General features: G+C 46.1%; 1 protein-coding gene across 9 annotated transcripts in view; it reads right to left on the bottom strand.

Moving 5' to 3' along the window:
• Nucleotides 1–20,244, bottom strand: part of LOC142073706 (cyclic AMP-dependent transcription factor ATF-7) — a 66,226-nt gene that overhangs the window by 35,597 nt on the left and 10,385 nt on the right. For 6 of the 9 annotated variants that reach the window (XM_075133792.1, XM_075133796.1, XM_075133801.1 and 3 more), the window contains exon 2: nucleotides 9,553–9,621. In XM_075133792.1, coding sequence (XP_074989893.1) covers nucleotides 9,553–9,600 — 48 coding nt within the window. In that variant the 5' untranslated portion in view covers nucleotides 9,601–9,621. Of the gene's footprint in view, nucleotides 1–7,491; nucleotides 7,709–9,552; nucleotides 9,622–14,069; nucleotides 14,257–15,421; nucleotides 15,499–20,244 lie in introns of those variants that run through there. The other 3 variants (XM_075133793.1, XM_075133794.1, XM_075133799.1) reach the window with 3 other exon arrangements.

Genomic DNA, 20,244 nt, shown 5'->3' with positions numbered 1-20,244 from the left:
CTGCAGCCTCGGCACAGCATCTCTAAGACGATAAAGGAGAAAACCATGCAGCTATTTCTTCAAATCCAGAGGTGCTATTTCTTCATTTTAATTGCTGCAGCAGCCAATATGGCTAAGAAATCCTAACGAGGGCTTGTTCTAGAATAGGCATTCACCGGAACAGAAATGAAAAAGCTATTGCCAAACCTCACTGCAACTCCAGAGCAAGAAGCCAAAGTCACAGCCCAGATGTTTCCGAGAAAATCCGAACTAGAAAGGAACTAACATGAGTTGAAGTTACTTATCTCCTCGACATACACATTAAACCAAGTCGTGCTAGTAAGCAATTACTTCACACAAAAAACCCCACAGACATATTTCATCAACCAGATCTGGGAGGTTTCTAGTGAAATATGCAGCAGAGCCTTATCAAGCATGTCCACTGCGGCTTCCAGAGACCTTTTGCCTGTCGAATTCTAGCGCTGCACGCGCAGTACACACAGGAGGAGGACACTGCAATAGCCTAAAATACATATAATAACAGTTACCGGATAAATTTTGCTTCAATGCCTGCCCTTTAAAGCAGCCCCCTCCCAGAACGGCCCTAGGGATGGATGTCCCAGCTTGTGGCTGTCAGGGCGTAGGAGGGAAAAGCTGCTCTTACACACCCAGCCCTTCACACGTGGCTGCAGAAGGGAGAGCAGCTCCTGCGGCTCCCAGGAGGAAGGAGAAGGAGGGCTAGCAACAGGGTGTGCACGTACAAGCGTGCTTGTAGCGTCGCAGAGTTTCACCTATAAACATTCCCAATTTGCAGGTTATGTTGCTCTCTACCCAGTGTCATTTTCCAATGAGGACTTTCAAAAAAAAACAAAAAACAACCCTATACAAAACACATCACCCCAACGGATTAAGGTGAAGATCTCTCTCTGCCTCCTGCTATCAGCATCCCCGGTAACAAAGGCTGTCCCGAGAAGGTATTTGGCAGCAGGGTTAAAGCCAGGAACCTGCAAAAAGAGCAGCAGAGAGCAAGAAAGGCAGCAGGAAATCGGAGAGGACCCCATGCCGTAACCGTGACTCTCCCACTGCTAGTTCCACTTTCAAGCCGGCCACACGGCAGCACGGGAACCGAGTGTTGCAACAATCCCTGCATCTCTGGCACTGCAGCAACCATCCAGGGGTTATTTTTAAACAGCAGCATTTCACGTGGGGAGGAGGGGGGGAGAACGGCAGCAAAATAGAGGAATTAGCAAGTCCGAGAAAGGGGGCAGGGATGAAAACCAAGCCCCGCGCTGGGTGGGGTGTGACAGCTGCGCAGCACTGTCCTGCCCCGTGGCACGAGGCCATAGCCTGGCACCGGCGCTAAGAAAAAGGGCATCGGGGAGGACTGCAGTCCGGAGCTGCGACAGCAAGCGCAACCCCTGCGGGAGGGGGGAGAAGCCTGCGCAAAGCCCTTGCAAAAGAAAAGCCTTTTCTTTTTCCTGCAAGGACGAGCCGCCGCTCTGCAGCACGAGGGGGCTTCTAGATTCATCACGGCCGGACCGGCTGCTCCGTCCACGGCTTTCCAAAGTGCCCTGAAAGGCTGTCAGCATGTGCTGAGAACACCAAAGCAGCCATCACGCTAAAAGCACAACTCCTAATTAATACCTAATCAGCCAGAGGGGACGCAAACATGTTTTCCTGCAAAGAACGAACCACCGGCGTTTCACGTTATTAAAAGTTGAGTCTTTGGCAGAGGCTTAGGCGGCAGTTTCTTCCTAGAGCCGCAGGATTTGTGCGGAGGTCCAGCGAGTCCTTTGGCATCCAGGCTTTTATTTAGAAAAGGGGAATTTGGAAAGCTGTCCAGACCCATTTCCATTTGACAGACAAGTGTCTGTGTCGGTTCAGCACCGCACACGTGCTTCAAATGCAAAGCAGAGCTGGCATTCTCAGAACTGGCAATGAATCCCAGCCATAGGAATGATAAAGATTTTAACTTACAGGAAATGCTGCTATTAAATAATATTTAAGTCTTAATTATATTTTAAAACAGCCATTTTATAAAAAAAGAAGTTCTATTATAGTGCTTTTGTAGTTAAAGGTCTGTCAACATTTCCATTTTAAACCTTCATTTCTAGGGGGTTTATAATTTGGTCATAAAAATTCATTCTAGACTGGAACTTGGCATACAGGGGCTCAGCCTAGGAGCAATATTTTTTATTATCCAATTTGGTTTAAATTGGTTTGGCCGTTTTTTAAGTTATAGGAGTGTAAAAAATAAACGTTTACTGGTTTCAGATGCCTTCTCAAGCTTATTATTATTCAAAATTAGCTTTCTCCTCCCCACCTCCAAAAATACCTTCAGCAAGAGGTGGGAGATATCATTTTACTCTGCTGACAACACATGAGTTACAATTCAAATTAATTCACTTCTTTTGATGCTAACAACCTAAAGAGTTACTATAACCAACCACTACTTTTACGCGGACCCATTACATACTGTAAACGCTTGGAGATTTGTGTAGCATCTGCCATTTTGTGCTTGATGTACAGGTACTGCAGCTGTAAAGGCCTTAATTTGAAATAAATAATTAACTCTGGAAACCTGCATTCCTGTAAAATAATAGAAGACCTTTAACCAAGATGTTTCTCTGTAGAATTTTATTTCAGCTGTGGCAGCTTCAAATAAAAAGCTGCAGATGTGAAGCAAGCAGGCGTATACAGCTAGGAATTCCTCGCCACAGAGCTTCAGACGTTTCCTTCCATTTAAAAAACAGAAAAGAAACTCTAGTTTATGGCTCAGCTCTTCAAATCACTTGGGTGCAGTAGGGACACAACATATACGTGACTTTGCATGCTAACTACAGACAAGGGGTATCTGTGCCCAAGCATAACAAAAAGCTCGGAGAAGGATTTTATTCTCACTCCATCGTTAACATCCACAATTTTTCATTTTAATATTTGACTGGTAGAGGGGGGGGCGTCAGCCGCAGCTTGACCCCAAGGGGGAGCGACCCTTTCGGGCACACAGGGGAAGTCTTTGTACTGCCTGGGGCCACCTGCAAGGGCTTGCAGGCGGATGGGAACCGCTTCCCGTGTGATCCAGCCCTCTGCTTGGGTCCCCCGGTGACACGCGGCATCCAGCCCCACGGCATCCTGGTGTCCGGCTCAGCTGGGGGCCCCTGGAGCTGAGACCCGACGCCGATCGTGCCACGTAACCCTGGAAGGGGCAGTTGCGAGTCCTGCTCTTGGCTTGCCGCTCCGACTTTGGTGACTGACATTATCCGCCCTGCTCCACAGAAGCCATTCTCCTGATTAATAAGGCTCAGATTTCCAAAGACATAACAGCTCCTACCTCATTAAATCAGTGGGTGTTAGGAACCTGAATTCTTTAGGAAAAACACCCTGCGCCTGTGTCCAAGTCCAGTCCCACTCAGTTACCAGTGCCAGGACAGTAACAATTTCTACTGGAGGACAGGGTGTCATAACTCTCCTTAATAACCATTTAAATTCCTGTTTGCTCTAACAGCAGGTAGCCAATTGGGCTGAAGTTTCTCAAAGATTCGATTTTAACTCTCTGAATTTCTTAGGCAGTTTGTCTGGCTTCCCTTCATCAGGTTCAGGAACAAAGTCTCAAGAGGCAGACCCTAAGGAGGCTGTTAAATCAACACACAAGTATTTCTTTCTGTACATGCTCATATTCAAACCCAACACATTCGTGTCCTGCGCACGCGTGGTCCTGGCCAGGGCTGGCAGCAAGCTCCAGCAGGGCTGAGACATCCCTTTGGATTTTCTCGTATTAATAAAGGTGGCTCCTGGCAGCTTCGAGACGGGGAATATGTTCTTACCTTTTGCTTTAGCCCATAACCGGAGGGAGAGAAGGACGGTAACAAAGCAAACCTTTGAAATTATAGCAAAAGAAAGATGCTTTGTTGTAAAGCAAACGGGCATGGGCACTTTCTGCCTCTCCCCTCGGGGCTGCTCTACACACCTACCTACTTGCTTCACTACATTATTCTGCCTCTTTTAATCACTATAGCTTGTCTTGAACGATCTGCTTCCACTGAGGACGTTCGGCCAGCGACAGACCTGCAGAGATGGGGACAAGACTCATTCCTTGTACTGGTGGAGCTGGTCCCTACCTGAAACTGGGATGAAGATATACGGGTAGAACCCGCAGCTCAGGCTGCCGACAGCGACAACTCCACGGCTGGAAATCCCACGACAAACCTCCCAGCGCCCAAGGCACCGTGCACGTCCTGGGCCACTGCAAAGTTTGAAGCGTGACAAGGAGAGCTCGCCGCTTCTTGGAAAGAGAAGAGGGCCATTTTTCCCTCTCTACACCAGGACTCATATAAAAGGAATAATCTATATTCGTTTGGATTATACAAGCTACAAAACACACCTTAGCTTCAGTTCCACATTTAAGCAATCGCAGAAGCCATTTGTTGCCTCGTATATTACAAAGTGATAGAGATTTAAGGGATAATGGTCATGGCGGCAGAGTATACAAAGCAATAAACTGCTTTTGAGGTTGGTTAAATGCCAAGTGATGCTGAGGCCTCAATGCCATAAACATTATTTCTATTATATGACAAGATAAGAGGATACAATAAACCACAAAGAAGAAAAATCATTTTCTGGCCTCATGAAAGTTCTGGGCTTCACGTTTCTCGGACACTGCACGAGCATCACCTCAGTGGCATGGGTTTAAGGGGAATAAATTGTTAAATTAAGGGTGGGTTTAAAAAGCAAACGATTGTTTGAGGAAATGGCCTGTATAACTGTAGCGCTGGAATTAGGACCTGAGTGATGATTTGTGTCACTTATAAAAAGTGAAATGGTGTGGAGTGGGGAGGCAGGGGCTAGGGAAAGTCTTGGTCCCAGTAGAATATATTCAATATTATGGCCCCCTCCATTAGTTTGGGCAACAGGAGTGGACAAAACAGTTTTATTAATAAAGATGTTCCTCCGTTACGACACTTCATAAAGCCTCAAGCATCCAGCGCTCCCGAAGCCTTCAGGAGAGGAGCAGAAGAGGCACGACTGTCGGAGAGGCATGTCTATCCACCAACCCACATTTCACGCTGCCAGCTTGCCTGCCCAAATCAGCCATCAGGCACCCTGAGGAGGGTTTAACACCGTTTTATAGGGGAGGATATAGAGCCAGACATCGAGCGACTTCCCTCTGCCACCACTAGCCCACAGTAATGAAGCAGCACCAGGGCATCCGAAGCCCCCGCCTGCCTTCCAGACCTTTGCTCTAGATGCCTTAGACAGGATGGCCGAAGTTTTAATTACCTTGTGTTAATGAGTCAGAGCTGTCTCATTATGCAGACTTAGTTAATACCTTTCAACTTTAATGGCAACGCTAAAGTTTACGGCTAACACTTGGTTGTGCTGAGGCTGCCTTTCACCACTCAGTATGTTTTAAATGAGATTAGAAGATTTTAATAATGATTAGCAGCGCGCACCACCCCCAGATTAGTTTCACTTAACAGATTCAATGAAAGCCTTACTTGAGGCATTGCTCTACGTCTTCTGCAGACATTTCGGAGGCAGGGGCCTGCCTCTACCTCCCTCCTCGCCTTCAGGCCGTGGCACGGGGAGGGGGCCACGTCCCTGCTGGAGAGTAGCTCTTCTCCCACTACGCAGAGAGGTCCAGGGGGAAGGGGGTCAGGGAAAAATGTGTCACCTGTCCTCTTAGAGAAGAAACTAGATCAATGACCTTGAGAAGAATCTTTTTTAAAAGCAGTATATGCGGCACATTTAGAAGTCAGCTGTGTCACAGCAGACTCACTGTTGGGAAGTGATCGCGTACAGAATCCAAAAATAACAACCATTAAAGACCTAGCAACCAAAACATGTTTACATACCCGCTGAAAGCCCACTAGCTGTGATGATATGGGGGGTACAGCAAGATCTGCTCATCTATTTTCGGTGGCCATTCCCGCTCCCCCCTCCTCACTTCCCTGAAAAGTTAGCTTTACAGCCTTTTTCTACATAGAAACAGTGAAGGAAAAGGAGGAAATAAGGGCATACAGCATAAAAGACGGGGCTGGTACCAGCTACAGAGGGAAAGAAGCAGCTAATGGTTCAAAGAAATTACACCGGGAAGCAAAATAATTTTTTTTTTTTCCCTTTAAACTAAAGGGGGAAAATCACCACTGGCTTCACAGTAATTGTCTCCAGTCTCCTGCTCAAATTAGTTTGGCTCTGCTCTCCCTTCTCCTTCTCCCTTGACCTCCCATGCTACTGCACGTCTCAACACAGCGTTTACAAGAGGCAGATCACTGATTTTAGCGAGCGGAAAAGGACCGGGCAATTTGTGCCCATGCCCGCTGCCCCAGCAGAGAGTGAAATCCAGAAGCCCATCCCAATTTACCCAGGACTAAAGCAGCCTGTTCCCGCGGGAGCAGCCCACCAAAACCAGAGTGCACCCCTCAAACAGGGGAATACCCAAAAAGAGCAGGAATCTGGAGGGATAAAAACGCGCCAATGGATTGGGCACGGGATCAAAGGTTTAGAAATGAGAGAAAGGAACGGAGATGCCGGAGCCACGGCAGTGAACTGACCCAGTGAGCCCAAAAATGTTGACCCTGATAACCAAAGAGGCTCAACAGCCACCGTCACCCTCCCATTCAAATGGCTTCTTTCCTAAGCAAAATGCACCCAAAGGTCTTAAAGAATCAGAAGAAAAGGCTGAATCCTGCAAGGAAGTCTCCCTCTCCAGTGCCGGCCACAGCCTGGCTTGGTTTTGAGCTGGGAAAAAGCTTGCTGCGCTGTAAGCAATAACACAGCACCGCTTGGGCATGCATTTGTGTGCCTGGGTGAAAAAAATCAGATTATCTTCCAGAAAGCTCGAAACTCTGGATCATACAGACTCTGACGGGAGCAGTAGGCACTCAGCACCTCTGGGAAGGTCAGGATGCTTCTGTAGCAGATCACACAGAGCTGACTCCCCCTTTTTGTCCCCTATGTTTGAAGACAAGGAATCTCGATCTTTAGGAATGAGGGAATGAACTGAGATAGGTGCTGCCACCTCTGACCCTCATTAAGGCTTCACTTTAACAGGAGTCCGCACAAAGAAGCCATTTCTGATGGGATGATCCACGGTGGCTTGTCAAGGGTCAGGGTTTAGTGCCAAAAGGCAGCACAAACTGCTGGGGAAACAACGCAGCACGTGCTTCAGAGGTCAAGCCCTGCAGACAGCTGCTGGCCACCATCAGCCCCCCGACTTCAAATTCGGATTTATTTTTAATATTCAAAGCTACCAATTGCGCTACCCTGTCCAGCTCATCGCAACGATCCAATTTTACTCCACTTGCCCCAGAAAGCACAGCTCACCGAACATTAATTTTAGCTGATGATCCTTCTACGACGGTCTGTTCGGCTCTCGGGTACCACTGCGCTTCCACAGCAGCACTGCTGCGCGTTAGTGGTGAGCAGGATTTGTAAAGGCTCTTAAAAACCTTCAACATGAAGCCGATGTACAGAATAGAGGACAAAAAATGCACGTAAGACACTAGGACTTACATGGGGAGGCTCGGAGCTCCATGTAGGTAGGCTGAAGGACTGTTAAGGGGTGACTTGATCGGTCAGTAAACACCTACAGACATTAGAAATTTGATAGGAAGGATCTTCTGTCTAACAAACAAAAATTAACAAGATCCACAGCCTGGAAGCTGCAGCTGAATAGGTTTAGACTGGAAATAAGGCATAATTTTTCCTTACCAGCAAGAGCAATTAACTATTAGAACAACTTAACCAAGGGCTGTGGTGAATTTTCCATCACTGGAAATATTTTAAATCAAGCTTGGATCATCATTATTTAATACATGCTCTGGTTTGAACAGGTATTGAAGGACGTTCTAGGAAACTGTGCACGAGGTCAGGTTAGATCACAATGAATCATACCGGTATGAATTACCCGGATTCTAACATTTCAATATTAACATGAAGAATTGTCAGAATTACCCATAAGCAGCAGTCTGGAACAGCGAAAGGAGGAAGCAACCACCTTTATATGTCATTTGTGGGAGATTGTGGGAGATTAAATTTAAATACATTGTTGTTTGCCTTAATTGCTTGTTTGAATCCGATTTTAAGGTTGTATGATTGAAGTCCTCACATCATTAAGTGCTCAAATACAGCTAATACATTTTATAAATGACTTGCACAATTTCACAGGCAAAGAAGTTCAAGATAAAAAGCAGCCTACAAAAAAAAAAAAAAAAAAGAAAAAAGGGGAAGATCACCTGCAAGTGGATAGAAAATGCCTCAGATGAGACTCGTGCCAGAATGACCAAAAAGCTGAGAAGTCCTAACTGTGTATTTTTAAAGACCCCCAGTCCCCAAGAGTTACCAGATGAGATTTTTGACTCATTTCTGCACTATAAAAATAAATGCATCACAGAATTCACAGGCAGTCTCAAAGGACATGCCCTGGGGATGCAGAATTATCTTTCATTTCAATTGAGAGACCCACAAGAGGCATTAAGATATTAAATACATTGAAGAATTGGGGGGGGGACGGGACAGGGGGAGTACCCTGGGATCGGTTAGAGCTCCCAAACACGTCACAGCCATAATAGTTTGGCAACCCGACATCCAACCATTGCAGCCAGGAAAACAAAGTGCGTGCACATCACTTAATATCTAATTAAAAGCCACGATTCCCCCACGCCCCTTCCCCTGCAAAAAGCATCTTAGCATTTCGAGGTTCAAATGCTTCAAAACAGACAAACCCAATTCTCCCTGGACCCTGCACAGGGCTGTACTCCCACAGAAGCCCCAGTTTCCAATAGCTCCCATTAAAATAGCCCCAGCAGTAATTGCACAATCCCCCCGTTCCTCCCATTAAGACGGCGTGTGAGCCGCCAAGATGCTGCACCACCGAGCGCCAGAGAGAGCCTAAGCTCGGCTTTGGGAAAGCACTAGCTTCATTGCAAAACTAAGCAAAATGCAACAGAAAGGTGCCTTCCCAGGCGAGCCTACAAGAAAGGTCGTATGACTGAAACGGGGATGTGACTCATTCAAAGCAGTAATCGTTTGCCCTAGGAAAGTGAGCAAAAGTTTTGCAAAGCTGAGGCCAATTCTAGCATGCTGTCCGTGGAAGAAAAATTCACAATGGGTCCTTTTTTTTTTTTTTTGGAAGCCCAAAATAGACTACGGCAGTTTGGGGTTCGCATAACACAAACCATCAACTGTCACATTCTCAGCTGCTTTACAGAATATGCTATAGCAGCTAACTCATCCCACGGAGAACGAATATCTGTCCTTTGGTTAAATAGCCTTGAAAGAAGATGAGCAATGTTATCAGAAAACATTAGCAGGAGATCAGCATGTTTTCTCTGGGCTGTGTGGGTCTCATGGAAAACACCAGCAGAATAACAATACGCCACAAAGCAAGGCAGATTTCATTACTTTGGAGTGCCTGCACTTGCTCATAACCTGGATTTACACACTGCAAATCCTCTGATCTGATTACCTCCAGTGATCACGTAAAACACCGGCTTTAAACTCTTTGCCTCAGTGATAAAACAGCCACTTTGATTCACAACGACACATTCACAATAAAGTATACTGTAAACGTACCTGTCCACAGCCGGGGGCATTGCACACAAACGGCCTGTCGTCTCCCATATTTCATGCAGCTGAGCTAAGCTGAGGAGAAAGGAGAGAAGAGGAAATTGTTAAATAAGCTAAAAAAAATTAAAAATATCAAGAGCAGAAGCTGCCCTTTGCAGGGCCGTAATTAATCAACGCTGTGCTCGCAGGGAGGGAGGATCTCTTTGTGCCTTAGACACAACCAGGGAAGAGAAATTAATCCAACCCAAGTTTAAATAAGACTTTGGAGGGCCCAGTCGATTTTTCACATACGAAGAGAGCGCGCTGCATGGCAGCTAGAAGGGCTCATTGGGAACCGTGACAGTGAGACAGTGCGGGCCAGCGGGTAGGAAAGGAGCAGGAGTTTTCCACGCCTGGGCTCCCAGCAAAGCCCACCACCAATTCTCTGAAGGGCCAAGGGGCTTTCTGCAGCTCAGTGTCACCACCTGCGAGACGGGGACAACGCTCGTCTCTTGCAAAGGAGTGCCTGGCGCAGCAAAGACCTACGAAACATCCCCCAGACGGCGGGTGTCGAGGAAGGGCACAGCCTGCTTCACCCTCCCGGAGTATTTACTGTAGAAAGCAAAGACGCATAAGCAAAGACAGTGACAATCTACAGGAAAAAAAAAAAAAAGTGCAAGCAAGAAGCGATCAAATAAATCCAAGTCCTCTCTATGTACAAGTTATATTTTCAATGGGAGAGAACTAAAATTTGTCATTTAATTAATTAAGGGATTATAGGAGTGGTGCTCCGTTTTACAAGGCAATAATCTGGCTCCCTAGTGGGTAAACTACAAGGCTGATGGCAGGGGTAGTTTATCACAGATTATAGCCAAGGATAACAAAACACTCAGTCCTATTATACTACAAGTGAAGCTATTCTTATTAATAAAAAATAAGAGTAAATAAAGTAACCCCCACCACCTCAAATTCAAAAAATAATGGTTCCCTCCACCCACTGATATTTTTATAGCAGGATTTTAAAAAGCTATAATAAAGCAAATGCTATCTCTTCAGGGGGTTTACTGTGCGAACATGTTCTGGCTGTTCATGTTGCTTCCAGCATCTCTTACTCCAAGTTCGGCACTTGGCTTCAGCGACGCATGTCAGCTTGCTAAAGCCAAGAGCAGAAATGAAACCAGAACGCGGCCAAAACGCGTTCACGAAGACACAGGCTCTTTTAGTTAGCTTTTTGCATTTCTAACCATTAATACACGCACGCACACACACACACTGAGCAGCAGCGAGAGGGTGGGGAGACTTGTTATTTTTAGGAGCTATATGAGCTGTTCTAGGAGCTCCAAGAACACAACTTAGCAGCAGAGGGTGAACGCATGTGCTACAGAAAACAGCTCCCTTTTGCTTTTATTGAAAAGACACAGAAATCAATTATTGTTTAATATGAAAAGAAGATTATTTTTCTATTACCATGTGCTAGGGCAGCATGCAGCTAAAAAGGGTGGCTACAAGAGGTGGAATTCCCCTCCCCGAGCACTGGCTCAGCCGCAGCACACAATGGCAAAAACCAAAAGCTATGAGAAAGTAGCTGCCAGTTCTTCTCCCACAAAAAGGGGAGAGAGACATCCACAACACTAGGCTGCGTTTGGATTTATTAAGCAAAACTCCAGGGCCTATGCAAACACAAACTCACAAAGGATAAATAGCCCTCTCACAAATGGAACGGGCGGGCAGCCAAAATGCTCCCTAGCATAGGACAAGCACAATAATAAAGGCAATAAAGATGGCCAGGAACATCCACCCACCACAGCAGCCCCGCAGAAAAGCCCCCAGAAGCGAAACGGGGCTTGCAGAACTGGAGGGTGGCGCGGCAGGAGACCACAGCAGCTCTGTATCGAAGATTAAATCCTGGCGAAGGCTAGCCTTGAGGTGACACGGGCGCAGATGACAGCAAGACGAGTCTGAGTGAGGACACATTAAAAAGATAGGAGTCTTCGTACCATCCTTCTGAACTTCCACCAAAGCTCCGAACTGGGAACTCGAGAAACCGAAATTCTGACCCATTGCTCCTGCCTGCTAAACAAACGGGGATCTCACCTCCATCTCTCCACAACCAACTGATCCTCCTCCAAGAGGAATCTCCTTCAGGCCCCGAAGCAGCTGACTTGGATGCATCTGCTGCATCCTGACAGCGGACATACGAGCTGCTGTCACGACCTGCTCTGAAGACACAGAGAAGTCCAGGCTTCCTCAGGAAGTTTTAACATGCAAAAGTAGTCTCTAGCAAGGAGGGATGAAGAAGGTGAAACCTTCTTGTAATACCAAACCACTGCTCAGATCAACTCCCTGACACTGCAAAGAAGAGAAGCACAAAACTGATTAAACACTTTTTATCACCTGCACTTGAGGTCCAAAAATATGGCACCTAAACCTTCCAGCTAGCTGCACAAAAAGCTACAGCTCTGAGTGAGTCAAGACACAGGGCTTAGTCCTTCATCACCCACTCCTAGCAGAGGGCAGCCCCTACTCCTGCTGTAGGAAAATAGTAAGAGAAATCAGACCAGAACAAAGGAAACATCAACTCGGTGACTACCAGAGCTATTTTACCATCACCTTTGCAGTATGGCAGCTGGTAAGACTATGATATCAGGACACAGACCAAATAAAAGGCAACAATTGCTGTCGTGGGCAGCCTGGACCTTGTTTTTTCCCCTCCCAACAGTCTTACTTTGCGCCTGTCTTCCTTGCCCGTAAGAGACAAGGATCTGTCCCACAGCTCTCAGCACAGCCAAGGCTCCCGGGAGCTGCAGTCTGCGTTGTCTATCAAGCTGAAGGTAGACACAAGAGTCATTAGTTCCAGATTTCTTAATCCCTATTTAGTCAATGATTTGTGCACACTTTGACACGTTGGTTACCTGCCTACAAAGCGAGGGGCACAAGTTTGCACTCGTGGGGGTTTAGGGGTTCGTGTTTGAACGGCACTGTGAGGATGTAAAGAGCACCAGGAATGACCGTCCTCAGAGCTGGGAAGCTAAGCGCGTGGCCACAGGAGAGCCTGAAAGCTCCTCTCCAGTCCTCACAGCCAGGTACGCTGGTGAACTGGCCTGCAAAGGGAGCCTGGGGCACCAGCTTTTACAGTCTGTTCTCAAACTAACCACAAAAATCAGAAGTCCTCTGCCAGTCCAGCACCGCATTTAGCAATTATCAAGTGATTAAGCAGCTCCGAGTTAAGAGCTACGGTACTGAGACAGCAGCAAAGTCACAAAACTTTAAAGGACAGTCGTAATGCCCCTTGCTGTCAAAGTCAGGCTGGTGCTGGAAGTGTTTGAAAACTGTTTAAATCACCCTCGTGCATTTGAACTCGGTTGCGTGGGATGAGGTTGGGGATGTGTTTATTCCATCAACAAACAAATCTTATTGTTAAACATGCAGCATAATTATTATGGAGGGAGACTGCTGTATTTCACAGGGCAGCCAACCCTATGCTTTTTTAATTAACACAGGTCAGAGATCTGTCCTTACCGCTGTCACTTAAGCGGCTTGCTGCCTTCGCCAATATGAAGAACTTCGGGGTCTCTCTACCTCATATTTATGCTTCCGATGCATATAAAAAGCTATTTGAGAAATTAAAGAAATGGATCAGCTGTCACTCCCGGGGCTTTGATAACACTAACTGAAACGGAGAGCAGGAAAACAAAACAAAAACCCAATGGCATTTCAGGCTGCCTGCCAGCTACTTCTGATAGCATAACAAGCAGCTCTATTAAAAAAAATCGGGACCAACACACTGCAAAAACCCCAGTTTACTTGATCTTGCAAAGTGTCAGGAGGATTCACTCATTCTTTAAAGAAAGATTTAGCGGCTCGTTCACTACAGAATATGACTGGTATGTACATACATGTGCTCAGATTTATATCACATTTAGTCAGGATAAATTGCTTCAATAAATTCTATTCTTAAGAACAGGCAGAATAAGCAGATGATTGGATACTGGGAACACATTCTCATTCCTCTTCCTGCAGCCGCGGGACAGTATTTCACTGTTTTGATGATTTTTAGCATGTTGGAAACAGCAAGGGGAAGCGAAGAAATGCAAACAGATTACTGAAGCGTGCTTCAAAGTTCTGTCAGCACAGACCTGACAAGCAGCTGCCGTCTCACGGAAAACAGAAGAGACATTTTCAACTAAAATAGACTGTGCTCCCCAAGTCTGTACGCGTTTTTCTCTCTCTCTCTTGCCTTATTAACTCATGCAAATAACCTATAGGCTGTCTGTAAAAAGAAGTAAACCCAAAGCCACGCGTCACAGCAGTCTCAAGTGTGTGTTGTGCTGATAATCAGGCACCCCTTGGAGTTTGCACAGAGTATTTAAGAGTACAAATTTTCTGAAGACTAGCTTGTATAGAGCAGTGCTCTCAACAGGAGCAACTCCTCTGGAGCACGCACAGCATGCAGAAAAGAGAATAAACATGAGTTTGCATCCAAAGGTGCATTTGCTCTGTCATGAATCTCATTCCCGCCTTCAACCGCAACTTTAACTCCTCACCAAAGCCACTGCAGCATCGCAAGGGGATGTTTGCAAAGCTGGACAAGCGTAGCCAGGACAACAACCACACTTCACCATTTCTCCAGCACCGCTTATCCAAGGGTGTCAGCGCTGACACAGCAATGACGATTTTTTCCTGAAGTTAATCTCGTTCTCGATTTGTTAGGGACATCGCCTCTTCCTACTTCTGGCATGGAGATAAATGAGAAATATTACGTGGAGCGGTTCAGCGCATGGCAGGATGCTGGGCTGACATGGAGCTGACACAGGAGGCAAGCGTTGTGATAGCATCCGAGAGACGAGGGGCTCTTCTGCAAACGAACTGAGGCAGAGCCCCAGAGCAACGTTCACCCAAGCCCTATTCCCAGCTCTGTCACTGCCTTGTGCCGTAATCTCGGGCAACCCACTTACGATTGCTTTGCAGCTAGAGAAAATGAACCCTCTAGAGATTAAATGCACACCCACGTAGGCTCCGCTTATTCAATTGCTGCATGAATTGCATTTGTAGGGTATGAAGATATTTAAAGTTTTGATTCCACAAGGAACTCGTGCGCAAAGCCTTTTGTTAATTCAGGTCCCTAGCTGGGAGGGATCCCATGTGTTTTTAAAAGAAAAAGTAATCAAGTCACAGCTGATGCGTAATAAAGTTTTTTGCTGTGTGTGCTATGAGGCAGCATGTTTTAAATGTCCATTAACAAGAGAGCATTTTGGGCAGCCTGAGGCCTTACTGATAGCAGAGGGCTTCTATTAAGTTCAGAAGAACTACAAGACATTGTTTTGGAGACGATTATTGGTCTGATGAAGAAAGAATTGGAGACAATCTACTTTACTTTGGGGCTTTGGAAAATCTGAGTTAAGAGCGTGAACATGGTGGTTGTAGACGCCACATCAATTTTGTGTGCAATACAGCAAGCATGCTGCAGATTGCTTAATAAATAATTCAGTCAGCAGACCCACCTGAAACTTGCTGGGAGAATTCCCTTGTGAAGAGTCAAGAGAATTAGAAAAAGAAAACCCTCAAACAAATCAAAATATCAAATTAGCACCTGCAGAACTCAAACCATAGAAAATCCCCTTAGAACCATGGAGGCTCATAAATGAAAAATCTATCACGAGCTGAACCTGGGCACAAGAGCTTGCTCTCAGCGATGAAGAAGGTGGCAATTCTCCCCTGTAACGGACATTAGGAACCTACAGGCTTTGATACAGCTGCACTGAAGAGGAGACTACTTACCACTTCTGAACTGGTTTGTCCTCTCAAAGTTTAAACCTAACAGAAGGTCTCCTCCGCGTTTCAAAATATATACTTATTACCTTAGATCAAATATATTTAGATCTATGTTTTAACTAACCTGTTTGCAATGCCTGGTGTAGACAGGATCAACTGTAATCCAAGGTAGCCGTGAGGATCCCTAATCTAGGCAAGTCCCTGCAAAGGGAAGGCAGACAGATGGAAGTGAAGAGTTTTGCCCGCAGCACCAGTGCCAGCACAGGAAGAGATTACACGCCACGAAGTTCGCTGTGCCTCCTTCTACACGATGGACAGAGAAGAGAAGGGTCTCCCAAGAGCTGTGTAAGGCCACAGTCGGAGCTGGATAAGCCTTTGCCAATTTTGCGATGACAAAGCATATTGTTATTTGGAGGAGATGCACAAACCTCCCACTACCACCATTTTAGGAACATAAACTCCACGTACTTTTCAAGTGGGTGCTTTGGAAGTTGCTTTGCTATTATTCTTCCCTATGACTCTTCACAGAAGTCCACCAGGAAGCAAGAGAGTGCAAATGAGTTGCTGGGATTGGGAAGCAGAAAGGGGGTCCCGACTAGGACCTTCTACTTGAGAGTCTTTTTAGCAGACAGCTCATTTCCCCCAGCACAGGCCCTCCCTCTCTCGCACACAATTCTCCCCAGTCTAATAGGAAAGCTCTGCCTTTTCCCACCATTACAGCTGAATTTCTCAATCATCCCTTTTCCCCCACCATCCATCCACGCACCTTAGTCATCCCAATCCCCTACTGCCTCCCTGGATAAGGGCCTTAGCTGGCAGGTACATTAAACACTAACAAAATGTATAATTTTAAACTTGGCAATGAACCACAATCTAGGTGTGAAGCTCTAGAGAGGTTAAGAGAGATGCCCGGATTCGTATACAGACAGCATGATGTTGTCATCTTTAAAATTAAAATATATATTTTACCCATCTAAACAGGCTCTTGGTACTTGCAAGAGCTGGAGGGGAAAAGGCTGCAGGTACCCAGTACCCTCCTGTCCAGATAAACTGAACTGCCCATCAGATCCTCTGCTTATGACGAAGAGCTTGACTAGGACACTGGTCTGGGGATAAGCTGGTGTTGCTTACCTCAATAATCAAAATTACCACTTATTTAAAAGTTTAATTCTTCCTGCAGATATTAAAGTCAGCCCATATGCTACTTTCCCCCTGGTATATCAGTCCATAAACCGAAGTGGTCCCAAAGCATGTTAACTAACCCATTAAGAAAAAACTAATCCCGTTATCCTAGTCTAGACAGACACCTAGGGGTAATATTTTAACTCCCTTAAAAGGAATTAGACATATTACATGCATCAACAACAGCAATGAAAGACCAGCCTTCCTGAAAAGGATTTCCCCCAGGACGCGTGCTGGCACCTCACGGAATCCATTTTAAAAACTTCCATTTGGAAAAAGTGTAGGAAGTGACACGAGAAGCAGGATACACGTTTTCAAAAGCACATTCGGCACTTACGGATCCTTTCATCCGAGATGCTCTACAGCCTTTCAAATGCACTATTTTAGCTTTACAGAGGAAAAGAGTTTCCGAGGTATGCCTGTAGCCACAGGACAAGTCATGGTTTGGATTGGCAGCATTAGCCTGATGCCACAGAAAGGGCCACAGTCAGACTCTTAATTGTCTTTAGTAGAACCACACTTTCACAAGCGCACGTTACCACAAACATCCACACCCTGGTGGTAAGCACACTCGATTGCCCTAATACGCGTCAGGATCCAGGTACAAGCGGCGTGGGTTTTTGTGTTCGTGAAGCTGTTACGGACCTGTTCCAGCTGAATTACTGACAAGTAGCTGAGGTCTGGAAGCAGTCGCAAGCCAAGATTTGTAAATCTGAGTCATGCCTCTGCTGGTTTGCGAAAGTCATGAGTAACTGGCTCCTCATCCCCTCCGAGGACGCCGCTGGGTCTCTTACCCTCCTATGTCCAGCTGCCTCCAACGGTGGCCCAACATCTCCTGCGCCCAACACTGGGACCCTCACACAGCTCCCACCAACTGGAAAGCACCTTTTTTCTGGATCACCTTAAATCCCCATCAAAAGAAACCCCTTTTCCTTAAACCTCAGCGTTAAGATGGAAGAAACTCCCAGGTCATTAACTCTGCTGAACGTTGGGGGATAGAGTTGGTATGAAAAATGCTCTAAAAATAAAGCTCTATTGTTGTACTTGCATGTGACTATTGTTATTGCAGGAATGCTTGTGCCCAACACTCTTGCATCTGTGCCTTGCAAGACAAGCTGAAATACTTCAGACCCCAATGAACGCTTGGGCATACGCAAAAATCGTTCTGCTTCGAGTTTGCCAGCACAGCTCTCCTCTCCAGCACGAACGCGCTTACTAGTATACCAGTACAAGCACATTTATGGTTTATTCCCATAAATCATAAGGATAAACTTTACATTAATATGACCACAAAATTAAAGCTAGAGGTTGCACCAACTATGAAACAAAACCAAAAGAGCTGCAGAGCAACCTCCTAAAAATAGGCTTAAAGTAGAACAGAAAACAAAAGCAAACTGCACGCTCTGCTGACAGAAGTCTCTCTCTGCTAAAATTTACTCGCCTAGGAAGATGCGAGTGAAGAATGAGCTACAAAATGAGTTAGAAGAAAGAAAATTGCTAGAGATAGGGACATCAAGAGAAAGGACGTACCCAGGGAACTGACTGTAAGTGAAGACTGTCAGTGAAAGGCGCGGTGCAGAAACAAAAGGGCTGTTAGCTTCCAAGAGATGAACAGATGCCTGCAGGTACGATCAAGCCTCCCTCGCTCTATATTCTGTCTCTGCGTGAGTTTACCTACGGTTATTTTTCAGATTCCAGTAAAAGGCTTCAGTCTCCCATCGCGCTCTCTTGCCCCTCAGATTTGCAGCCTCCACAAGAACAAACAATTGCTCGAGCGCTGCACTGCGAAAAGGGACAATTTAGGGAATTTCAGCATCAGTTTTAAAAGTCTGCCAAGAGTTATGGCAACGACGGAAGGAGAGGTGGCGAGGAAAAGCGGACAAATCACACGGGATAACTGCGTTGGTGCCTCGGTGTCAGGATCAGTGCCGACACCGTGGTGACTGTGGCACCCAGCGCCCCAAAAAGGCTCTTACCAGGGGCTCTAGGACGAGGGAGTTCATCCGAGACAGGCGATGCTATCTGCGAGCAAAAAGAGGATACCCAGATGGTTCAGTGCAACTGCCCCGTCCTGTATCACTGCAGGATGCGTACTGGCACAGAGATTATAACTGTTTTACTCTCCAAAATTAAAAAGCACCCTTCACACTCAGATGTAAACCCCATCACAAACACCAGCCTCAGGCGTGCAGGAACAAGTCCAAGCAAAGGTGCAGCTAAAGGTAAGATGTCTTTCTACCAACAGGCAATACAGAAAACCTGTTTGCAATTGTCCCGGGCTATTAAATAGGGCAAAGAGTTTTCAAGAAGGGTGGAGGACCCAGGGAGGGCTGCGGTTTTTGTAGGAAAATTAGAGTACTTAGCTGACAGCAGGAGCAAAGGCAGAACTGGATCAGAAACAGCGTTCTTCTAATAATCCCCATATTTACCAAAAAAAGAGAAAGAAGTCTTCCCACAGAAGGCTTCGTCACCTGGGATTATTGCGAGATACAGCCTGGGTACTACTACACCTACGGCAGGCAAAGCTTGTTTTCTCCTTGATCGAGTCACTGTGCTCCTCGCTACTCTCCCACTTTTGGCACGCCAGTTTAATGCAAAAGGTAAAACAGAGCTAGGAGTTAACTTTTTATGAGACTGAGCTACATGGGATTAATTCTCAGAGACTAATGAGTCGCAAGGCCATCCCAGATCAATTTGGGTAACTTTGTTGAGACCTGGGAGCCATGCCAAGAGCATTAACAACCAGAGCCGTGATACAAACAAGCCTATTCAAACACAAATAGCGCTCAAGACACTAGACCAAGCCCCAAGGACAGGCAGTACACTGCTACTGGGAAGAAGAGATAAAACCACAATAAACTAGATTATTATAGATGGCTGCACAGAATCTGTGCTGTAGCATACATCTTACTACAGGAGAATATACAAGATCGCAGGCAGACTCGAGACAGAATCCGTAATTGCCACTGGGAGCTGGAACTGGAAGAGAGGTTGGTTGCAAACAAAAAACCAAACGGCTTTTTGGTAAGTACGAGGGAAAGAAAGTCAGACTAAGGCGGCCATTTCTACTCCGCTAGCCAAAAGAGAAGGAAATATAAGGCACTGCCCCAAGCTCTCAAAAATAGTAAGAGATTTCCCACTAAAATGCAAGGAAGGAAACATGTTGCTTTGAGACCGTTCCAGGAAAGGCTCTTTATTATTTTTCTAAGTGCAGTCATTAACAGCTCTCTGCCTCGAGCTTCCTGACCATCGAAATGAATATTCAGCACACTGTGCTCTGAATAGGTTGGGATCAGCAGGGTCACAGAGGTGGCAGCAAGAGGCAGCTGCCCCCAGAAAACGCATGGAGAGGAACCCAGTCCTTCCACAGCGCTTGGCTGGGCTTTAGCGTCGGCATTCCCCACGCTACCCTGGAACAACGTACAACACTGCGGAGATGATCTGGAGCACCATAATCCATCGTAAAGTGGGGTAAAAACGAATAGGTCAAGTTCTTCCTTCAAAAAAAACCAAGACAACAAGCCACTTCAACATTTAGGCTTCCTTGTCACAGGGTTAGCTCTACAAGACAGAGGGCTAGGAGCCCAACCTGCTTTTAGGTGCTTTGTAAAGTCAATTTGGCACCTAATTTCCACTGCTGAATGACTGCTGACTCTCAAACTAAATTAGGTGCCTGCAGGGACTTAGGAACGGAGCTTGTTCTACACCTTTGGGTTCCCAGATCTCTGTTTGACTATCACCAGCTATTACACACCCAAAGACATT

This window comes from Calonectris borealis, chromosome 30, assembly GCF_964195595.1.
Source record: "Calonectris borealis chromosome 30, bCalBor7.hap1.2, whole genome shotgun sequence".
NCBI classification, from domain to species: Eukaryota; Metazoa; Chordata; class Aves; order Procellariiformes; family Procellariidae; genus Calonectris; species Calonectris borealis.
This window is presented reverse-complemented; position numbering and strand designations above follow the sequence as displayed.